The 11,117-nt window shown below is 41.3% G+C and overlaps 1 protein-coding gene across 1 annotated transcript in view; it reads right to left on the reverse strand.

The window, feature by feature from the left end:
• The window catches only part of Mark3 (microtubule affinity regulating kinase 3), a gene marked incomplete at its 5' end in the record, with an annotated part of 134,705 nt that overhangs the window by 51,856 nt on the left and 71,732 nt on the right, over window positions 1-11,117 (reverse strand). Inside the window, one exon of the mRNA XM_023705608.1 lies at window positions 6,738-6,808. Coding sequence (XP_023561376.1) covers window positions 6,738-6,808 — 71 coding nt within the window. The remainder of the gene's footprint in view (window positions 1-6,737; window positions 6,809-11,117) is intronic.

Raw genomic sequence — 11,117 nt, forward strand, 5'->3', positions numbered from 1 at the left:
TTTAAGTGTGTGTGTGTGTGTGTGTGTGGCCAGCTCAGCCCACCAGGGGGCGGGGCTGGCTGGCATGTGGTGCTGGGGGATTGAACCGCGGTCCCTGCGCTTTGCTAAGCTTGTTCTAAGTAGGTGCTTTAGACCACTGAGCCATCTCACCAGCCCCTCATGGTTACTTTCAATGGCCATTTTATTCTCATAGGTATCAGCTTCAAACTACATCATGGATTCCATTTCTTTTCTATGCTGAGCATTCATGGCTCCCATAATTTTCTTAAGCTCCTTTATTCTATACCTGCAGTTGCTCTACAGACACTAAGCATGGTTTCCACTGTGGACACCATCTCTAAAGTTATCTGAGGATTTCTAACTTCATTTTTTCCTATAGCCTCATTTAATCACTTTGTTGTTAGCACTTCAGAGAGGCCAGATGGGTTCCTTTTGGACTGTTCCACCTCACTGCCTCCTGGGTTTGCTTTCAGGGTACTGGATATCTGGGGTTGCATCTTGAGTAAGTGTCTTATTTCTTTTTCTTTAGTTTAATTTCTAGAGTGAGGCTTGTAAACTGCCTATGGTGGGTTGCTTTATTGCTAGTCTGTTGCAAGATATTATGTTTTCGGTTTGTTGGGGATGAGAAGTTGCTGTCTTCTGGACCCATCTAGTGGTTATTTGGGACTGTGTCACAGTATTTTTTATGACCCTAGTCAATCTCAGTTTTGGAATACCAGGAAGAATAATTGTTTAGAACAATTATGTCACTTTTGGCCCAAGAGAGACCATCAGCAATAATAGTAGCAACACTCTTAGCCCTGACAAAATAACCATTAAGGTGCCTCTTTAACCACATGAACTAGATTTGTAGCTATATAAAATATAAAACAGCAGAAAATTATATGTAGTATATAACATGTCCATTTTACCCTCAGTGGTTAAAATTTGAAAGGGATTAGGGGGAAATAAGGAGGAAGACGAGGAGGAGGGATAAGAGAAGGGATTCGAAGGCTGAAGGACAAAGGGTGAAATCACACTAACTTTGGGAAACTGGTGCAGAAGACTGGAGGGAAAGAACAAAGGAAGAGATAAAGAGAAGAACTAAAAAGAACAACCACAAAGAGATTAGAAACCACTTTCACACTCATAAAAACAAGCTCAAACAATGAAGAAGAAAAAAAAAACAAAACTAAAACCACAATAGAAAACAAATGAAAGAAAAAGAGTTCATATCCAGGCATGTTTCTGTCAGTGGTAGACAACGTGTGGAGATCAGTCCTGATATGTGCTGATCTATCCCAGTAGGTTTTGTTGGAGTAGTGAATAATCTCAGTAAACCTATACCTTCTGGCCAAGACCAGACTCATGTGGCCTGCAGCTGTCAGCATACTTCCTGTGGGCCTGAGCCTGGCTAGGAGATTAGAAGTAGCCAGCAGCCTCCTGAGTTCTGAGCTCAGCTGGTTCCATTCCAAGATGATTCCCAGCCAGCTGAACCCTGCCCTTTCAACTGCTAAGTGTTCCCTGAGGAATACAATGCTTACATCAACCTAAGACAGACAAACAATCCTGAAGTTCTGAAAACTCACCTCCCAGGGGTATGTCCTCCAGACATGGACTTCAACTATGATGCCTCACTGTTACCTCCCCCACTGCTTTAAGACGTCACAGAAGGCACAAACAGCCATACAGCCACATAGCAGCCTGACAGTCTTTATCACCTTGGGCAAGATTTCTGTGCCATCACCAATGCAGCTATCACTCACACTGTGCAGTTTCCAGCTAATACACTCTTTAAAAGACTATTGCTTAACTGCCATGAGGGCTTAAAAGCTCTCTTACTACTTTCTCCAGGGAAGCGCTTATTCCACTGAGCCATCTCCCTGGCCTTTCCCACTACTTTCTGGGAGGCCCTTGCAACAGATTTGGCTCTGGGATGGCTTCTCTGTCCCTTCAAGCTCTGTCATGGTTCTCCAGAAAGAAAAGAGGCTTTAAAAAACACAAATTGTCTATAGACTGAAACTGCTGAACTATACCTCTCCTGCTTGTGAAGCCAGTTCAAGATCTCCCAACCATCAGTTGCTGTGTCTGTGTTGCCTCACTCTTCTGCCACCGACAGCCTGCTGGTACACCTGCCTGGATCTAAATAATGCCTTCTTCTGCCTTCAACGGTCTCCTGTCAGCCAGGCCCTCTTTGCAACTGACCTAGAATCAACCTCTCGGGTTAAAAAATTTGTTTCCTTAGAAAAAACACTTCTGCAGATTAAAGCGCCTGCCAATTCAACACAGCCAAAATAAGACTAAAAGCAAACTAGGTTGTGAACCTATAGTACACATAGGCATTTAGTTAAGTATAGCAACTCAAACTGACCTGCATCCATCCAAAACAAGTTCTTCCTTCAACATTATTTTTACTTGAAATCTGCTAGAAGAAATAGCAAACTGAAATTTGTTTTATGCACGAGTTAACATCACTGGCTCAGCAAATCCAAGTGGGTTTGCTTTAGGCAGGAGACGATTTTTTTTTAATGGAAGAAATGCACTACAAAGTAAGATAGAGTTTTGCCTAGTGCAGGAGGCCCTTCATTATTGCTGCAGAAAACAAAAGCCTGGCTGAGCTGATGTTTTACATTCTCCTTTACCGAAATCTCCGTGACATGATGCTTCTTGCTGGGTTTTTGTATACACAAACATTGTCAAGCTGTGAACGAAAATGGCTGGAGGTGTGCTTTGTGTGAAAGGTGAGCAATAAAGTATCTGTACGTTCAAAAAAAAAAATAAAAAAAATAAAAAATAAAGCGCCTGCCAATAGGTGCAAGGGCCTGGGGTTCAATCAATCCCTAGGCCTGCCATGCCAGCCCCATCCCCTGGGGTGCACTGAAATGGTAATTAAGACTGGTGGCTCATGCCTGTAATCCCAGCTCTTGGGAAGCTGTAAACAGGTGGATCACTATGAGTCTGATCTAGTAGTGAGACCCTGAACACTCTGTAGACCCCTAAAATAAAAAAAAATAAAATAAAATAAAAAAAACCCAAAAAACAAAAAAAACCCCACTTCTGATTAATGATACTCAAATTTCCTGCTGGAAAGGTACAAAAGCTCTGCTGCGGTATCTGGCAAAAACTGATCATAAGAAAAAAATGTCACAAATTTCTTGGAGCTGCTGGCTTCTATACAATCTGGGTCCCTGAGCTCACAAAAACATAATGCATATGCACTGTCAGTCAGTGGGAGTGCTTAATGGCCGACCTGTGCAAGTATTTGGTTTTGGGCACTAAGGGTTGCCTCCCCTTTTGCCTCTGTGCTCTAAAGGTCACTGTCTTTCTGATGAAGAAAACTGACAAGATCAGTTTTCTCAAGCCCTTAGACTGAGACTTAACAGTACAGGTGCCACATGCTATAATGGACCTCCTGAGTAACTGTGGACCACTACAAATGTTGAGTACACCATGGTTATGGATGAAAGTAGCTCTGTTAGAATAAAGTCTAACAGGGGCTGGTGAGATGGCTCAGTGGTCTAAAGCACCTACTTAGAACAAGCTAAGCTAAGCAAAGCACAGGGACCACGGTTCAATCCCACAGCACCACATGCCAGCCAGCCCCGCCCCCTGGTGGGCTGAGCTGGCCACACACACACACACAAATATAAATAAATAAATAAATATTAAAAAAAAAAAAAAAAAGAATAAAGTCTAACAGGCTAGATATGCTGTGATTACCTTGGACAAAGTTATTTTGGCCAAAGCTCTCCTGCTATTGCTTCCTCCTGTTTGGAAACCTGCCATCAATGCAAAATAATTCAGTTCAGAGGTCTAACCCTCCCCTGGGGATCGAACTGACTAAAACATCAATCTCAGCCAGAATAGTTCTACCTAGTACTCCCGGAAGACCAGAGATAGATCTGCCCCCTTGTTTGTTGTGCAAGCTCAAGCCACAGTGCTGGAACCTATACTCCTGCAGCCAGCTTAGGCTTCAGCACCTGGGTCACTCGCCCTGACCTCCCATTCTCTACCTGCACTGAGGAAACAACAGAAGTTTATAGGGTGCTGCTATGAAAATCATCCCTAGATATAGTGTACTGCTGGTAGTAATAATGGACCTGCATTTGTAACAGAGAAAACTAAATAAAAACTACATACAGCATACAGGTCACAAGCTCTAAAAAAGTTTTAAAATGCATACTTAACACTGTAGAAATAGCTTGCAACTAGCTCCGCAAAAGATTAGCTAAAAGGTCAGCTATACCTATAAACACTCCTGCACACACACATAACCTAGGTGCACTTTAACTGCCTTTACAAGATTCAGAAACCCAACCTTAAGATGTGCTGGAGAATTTACTTGGACCAGACAGCTCACTAAAAAGAGACAACATACTCAAAGCCCTGCTCTGGCCACTGACCAGTCCATGCATAGCTGAATCATAAGGACACCTTTCACAGGATTGCTATATACTGCAGTGCATTAGTCTCATTGATTTTGGTGCCTTTTCAGGGTGCTTACCTCAGTCCTTGTTTCCCTGTCCTACTTCCTGGAAGCTGTCACTTTTGCCTTAAACTCTATAGATAGTTGCCACCAAGATTTGACAAGTGTCCAAAGTACAATGAACACTCTCCTAGATCCTTCACTATCTTGCCAGGATAATGTTACAGAACAAACAGGCCTAACTTATGCTTAGTTGGGCCTTGTCACAGAGGATCACATACAACATGCCCAGCAAAGATTTGCCTTGGAAACTAAAAGAGGGGAGTAGACTGGGTGTGGTGGTACATGCCTGTAATCCCAGTGCTTGGGAGGCTGAAAACAGGAGGATCACCATGAGTCTGATCTGTATAGTGAGACCATGCACTAAATACATAAAAATACATACATACATACATACATACATACATACATGAGGGGAGAAACATGAGAGAAAAATGTTACATTTCAATTGCTCTTGCAATTTAATCCCCATTTAATCAGTATCACCTGAGCAATTATGCTCATAATCTTATTGGTTGATCATAGCTTTGTCCCACTTTGTGACTTCCCATGTTTCCCCATCTTGGTCCCACCTCATCTTATGGTTTTGCACCATAAAAAAAACCCTAGAAAGGACCAGGTACTTGGAAACCCACTCTCAGACAGAAGCTTCTTGTTGGTCCTACAATTCATTCTTCGATTTTAGAGAACATAAGCTCATACTGAACATCCTCCAGGTTGGGAGTTTCTTTCCCCTGTATCAGTATTTCTTAAGCTTCTAAATTAGTGTAACAAAACTGTGTGTTGGCACAAGTCTGTAATCTCAATACATTCCTGTGAGGTAGGAGAATCACTGGAGTTCATGGCCAGCTTGAACTACAGAACAAGACTTTATCTCAAAAACAAGACAAAACCCTAATAATGACGATGGTGATAATGCTGTACTGTTGAGAGAAAAAACTTGAAAAATCACCCTTTCATACATAATACTTTAAATTTTCTGTGAATCCTGACAACTTTCTATGTGAATAAAACAAACTGGCTCTGAGAGAGCTGCAGTGGGGTCTGGGGTGCAAAGCAGCACTGGGAGGAGGCAGACATGTGGCAGAAAAAGGCTCCGAAAGAAATGACACCATATTGCCATTTAAATATAGAACTTATAATAGTGACAGTACAGAACACGTATGCAATCGCTCATTTATTTATTTCTGGTGCTGGGGATTGGGCACAGAGCCTTACACATGCTAAACAGAGCAGTAGGCTCTATTTCCCAGTCCAGAGTTAATTTAAAAGGGGCAACACATCTTTGCTCTTTGTCTTACAGGGGTTGGCAAATTACTCCCTTTGTACTAAATGGGGCCTACCCAGGGTTTTTTTGGGTTTTTTTTCTGCTACAGAGCTAAAGTGACAGTCTACAATGGAGACAGGATGGTCCATTGCAGGTATATCCAGCCCTTTCAGAATCTCCTCTGAACAACAGTACAACCCCAAGAGTAAGACTGAGTTTTGGAGTTAGAGTGCCTGTGTCTGACTCAATGGCTGATCTGCTACTTCACAGTTACCAAATTTGGATCAGTTATTTAATCTTCCACGTCTCGGTTTCTTATATTTAACAAATGGGCATAGCTTTTCCTAAGTCTGCTGCACAAGTTATATAAATCACTTATCCCAGTGTCTGGCAGGCATAGTCAATCCACCTATAATAACAGCCGTTAATTAAGAATTAAGTCACCTTTACATTTAAAACCACTTTATTAAAGTGAATACTTTTTTTTCCCATAAATTTATTGAGAAACAAATAGCAATGAGACAGTTTCAAACCAAACTGGTAGGACAGTTTCAATAATTAACACATTGTATACATCCTTCCTAGTGGTTAATAAAACGAATACTTCTTGAAGAGTGGAGTACGAGAAGACAAGGCAAGTAACTGACAGATGAAGTTATACTGGTCTTGCCTTATGAAAGACAAAACAAATACTAAATTGTGGGATTGTAATACTCTTGCTAAAAACTCTGAAATGGGTTTAATGTGATTACTGGGTATCTCTGAAAAGCTTTAGGCTGTTGAGGTTGACATGTCAAAAATCCAGGTTAAGAGTGAGAATAAGAAGCTCCAAGGACCCACAGGGCCTCAAGCATAAAAAGGTACTTAACAATCTTTGTAGAGCTGAATGGCCAGACTCTGCTCATCCTGGGCCTCTGGAGCATCTGCAGAGGCAAACAACTGTTTGCACTAGGGTTTAGCAAGAGAACTGTTAAGTTGACAAACTAAAGACATGTTAATTCATACCTGTCTAAATTTAGCTCTTGCTTCTTTTTCCTTCATTCTTCCATGTGCAACCAAATAGTCAAATACTTCACCTATAATTGATAAGAAATAAAAATAAGCAGAAGTCCTACTGAGCATTAACTTTCCCATAAATTGATTGTATTTCACTTTTCCCAATGTTACTTTTATTTTTAAGTACAGGTATGAAGTTAGCTAGAAATATGTGGAGTTTAAATTAAGCTAAAGTTAAGCTGTATTTGAGAAGAAGGCATTAAAGTTCACCAATAAAATCTTTAAGCTGGAGAAAAGCCTTAAAATTAAATTCTCATATGTTTAACTTACACAAATTTCATTTTAAGGAGTAGGATTTTTAAATATGCTTTAACAAAAACTGAGCAATGAAAAGTACAAACTTAAAATGGATTAAGCCGTATTAAAAGAGGATGTTTTCCCTGCAGATCATGATCACAAAGCATTCCTGATTATAGTGATTCAGTAATTCAACAAATATTTATTGAGCGCCTACTAACTGCCATGCACTGATCTGGGCTCTGGATAAATGCAGCAGTGAGCACAGCAAAGGATGTTCCCAGAGTTGTAGGAAAGGAGACAGACAACGAATACATATGTAGTAAGGATGTCAGAGGAAAGTCAGTGCCCAGGAGAAAACGGGAAGGCAACGAGAAGAATGTCTGTGCCTGTACTTGTGTGTGCTCTGCTGCCTTCCAGAGTAAGGGGACATCACAGTTAGCTGAAAGAGTCTCCAACAAGAGGCCTGCAGAGATGAAGAGGAAGTGACTCACTTCTTCAAAGGGTCACTGGCTGCTAGAGGAGGAAGAAGTAACCACCAAGAGAAAGGATGCAGGACCAAGCTAGAAGACCTGCTCCAAACAGTGACCCAGGAATGACAGTGCCTGAGTGGACTAGAGATGCAATAGCAATGAGCAGCCAGAACTCAGGACATGATGCAGGTGGCAGCTGGGAGTCTAGGCACAAGTAAGGCAGCTTAACTCCCTAGGGCAAAGGGGACACTGAGGTCCTGGTACTGGCAACTACTCACAGAGGTACAACAGGGAAACATCACCTCTGCAAACCGTAGAAAATAATCTCATTTAGAAAATTAGATTATGCTTTCAGGAAATGTTACTTTACACAAATAAGGAATACGGACCTGTATCAGCCTTAATGACTTCTCACTTTAATTATACATTAATATCTGATTTAATTTAGACTCTTTAACCTAACTCTACATGAATAAATGTTAAATAGGGGCCAGGGAGATGGCTCAGTGGAATAAGCGATTCCCTGGCAAGCGCAAGGGCCTGAATTCAATCCCTGGTTCCACCAAAATAAATAAATGAATAAATGAATAAATGAATGAATGTTAAATAGATAGGCAAAAAACGATTCTACATTACTTTTTTTTTTTGCAGAACTGGGGATTGAACTCAGGTCCTTGGGCTTGTTAGGCAGGCACTTATGCCACTGAATTATCTCCCTGGCCCCAAACCATCTTTTAAAAGGCATCACATAGTGGGCCTGGTGGCACATGCCTATAATCAATCCCAGCACTTGTGGGGCAGAAGGAGGAAGACCACCATTAGTTTAAGGCCAGCCTGAACTACATAGCGAGACTTTGTCTCAAAAACCCCAAAATACATGAGTGAATGAAGGCCACTTGTTTTCTTTTTGGCGGAACCGGGGATTGAACTCAGGCCCTTGTGCTTGCCAGACATGAAGGCCACTTGTTGAAGGCCGCATAGGAACAAAGATAAGGTTCAGATCTGCCAGATCTGTGTATAATTTAAAGTAGTTTTATAAACTCAAATGCAATATAAACCTCTTAAAAGATTTTCTGAAACCATAAAGCACAGTTACTAAATTATAAATTAGGAATCCAACCACAATCTCTCCTTTTTTCCTCATTAAAAATGTATTAGCCTCCACCCCCAAAGTAATAAACCTCAGCAGGCAGCTTAACAGAGAACCCTCAAAAGCTATTTACTACAGAAAGAAAAAAGAAGAGGTCGGGGAAAGCAGAGCGCCACTTCTGCCAAAGTCAGGAAACATGCAGTAGAAAGACACTGGACCTGGCAATATCCAGAAAGCCCAGAGGTTCCAAGTTCACATACTGCAACCAATTAGCTACGGAACCTTTGATACGGGACCACCTTTCTAAGCTCTGGTTTCATCTGGAAAAATCAGACAGCTGTCCTAGAAAGACTTCTAATGTTCTGTGCAATTCTACTATTCTATGGTTCTACCAAATCAAAAGATATCCATGCTGGGGGAAGTAGTGGCCAACTATTAAAGCTTTCGTCATTCATATGTCCTGAAGACTAATAGTGTTTTGCTGAGCTGACTAAAACAAGCAGTCAACCAAGGCAGTAAACCACCCCCCATCAATTACAACACTGAGGGCTAGTCTGGGGACATGCCATCAGCAGGTCACAAGGTCAATGAGGACCCCTGGCTAAATTTCCCATGCCTGTCTTTCCCAAAATCCATTCTGTTTGTACTACAACCAGAAGTGTATCTCAGGTTTTTGTCTCACCTTTCTTTTAAGAGTCATCTCTGCTGCCTGTGCACTTAAAATAAAAACTTAAAAGTTGTGACATACAAACAAATGGGAGGGGCTACATGCTCAGAAGGCTGTGCTCCAGCACTGGCTCCATCCCTTCAAGGATAAAAGCCACTGCTTTGTAGGACTATGACAGTGGTATCGAACGTGTACTACAATAACTCATCCATTCCCACTAAAGATTTACAATTTTTTAATTTAATATTAACTTATTAAGCAATGTGGAGCTGTGATTTAATTTTCTATTGCCAGGTTTTGCAATCAAGATCAAAGAACAAAAGGTAAAATAAAACTATAATCCTGTAGAGTACAAGATGCGTCTCCAAGAGTTTACAATTTCACAAATATAATCTAATTTTTATCTGTTGAGTATCTGTTATGTGATCAGCACAGTGCTAAAGGCAGAGAAAACAAAAATATAAGCAGGAAAGCTACTGCTCTCCATGTACAGCAAAATGCAGGTCTGTTGCCAAACTAAGAGCAGCCGATCTGAAACCCAAAGTGATTTTTTTTTTTTTTTTTTTTTTGGTTTCGCAGAGGCAGGGCAGATATTGTCATTCATTACGTCAAAACTTGTAGTTCACTATGCAGTTCAGGCTAGCCGCAAAGTCACATGACACTCCTGCCTCAGCTCCTGAGTACTGAGATTACTGGCTTGCTATACGATGCTCAGCTTCCTGGAGTATTTATATAAGAGATGGCAGCTATACAAATGCATTTCAGGAAATATGTTTTTACAACCTTGTAGGCAAATAGTTACTAATCTTTAGTTTTCAATGAAAGGAAACATCTAGTTATATGTATAGGAACCACTACTTCCGGCCTTGAGAAAGATGGGACACCAATGACACTAAAATTTAATAAAGTACCTAACATGTAATAGTTACTTCCAAAACACTAATGCATTAGTACATTAAAAAAATACAAATACTTAGGATAAAGTGCATGTAGACACACAAACACACAAAGAGGAACATGATTTGGCTTTAAAAAAGGCGATTCCAACATATGCCACACTATGGACAATTTTGGAAACATTATGCAAAGTGCAATAAATAAGGTATAAAAGGACAAATGGCCAGGGAGAGAACTTGGCGGCCTAAGTGCCTGCCTGGCAAATGCAACGTCCTGAGTTCAATCCCTCATACCCCCCTCAAAAGTGGGGGGACCTAATATATGATCCCATTCTTTGGTTGTCAGAGTAAGCATATTCACAGAGAGCTGAACAAGGGCTGGTGAGACAGATCAGCAGACTAAGTCTGTCAAACACAGCGACCGGGGTTTGGACTCTACATGCTATGCCAACTCTGGCCCCACACCAGAGCACGCTGAGCCAGTCACCTGTAGTCCTAGCCCTAGGGAGGCTGAAAACAGGAGGATCAATACGACTCCAAGGTGCACAGTGAGATGGGCAGTTTGGGCTGAATGGGCACATTCCCCCAAGTTTGGGAAGAGGCAAATCCCTGGAGATTTGTGGTGGTGAAGGTTGCATAACAACATGAATGTGCTTAATGCCACTGAACCACACACTGACCATGGTCAGAATGGTTGATTTTATATAATGCATATCTTACCACAGTATAAAAATCCAATTACTTAGATATTACCTATAAATAATGCTAATAGTGAAATCCTTCCTGCAAAACATATGACAGCAGTCAGATTTTCTGACTCATCCTAGAATATTAGGAGTTTAGATGTAAAATGAAACTTTAGGGGCTGGAGAGATGGCTCAGTGGTCTAAAGCACCTACTTGGAACAAGCTTCACAGAGCACAGGGACCGCGGTTCAATCCCCCAGCACCACATGCCAGCCAGCCC

This window comes from Octodon degus, unplaced genomic scaffold (assembly GCF_000260255.1).
Source record: "Octodon degus isolate 3935 unplaced genomic scaffold, OctDeg1.0 scaffold00226, whole genome shotgun sequence".
Lineage (NCBI taxonomy): Eukaryota > Metazoa > Chordata > Mammalia > Rodentia > Octodontidae > Octodon > Octodon degus.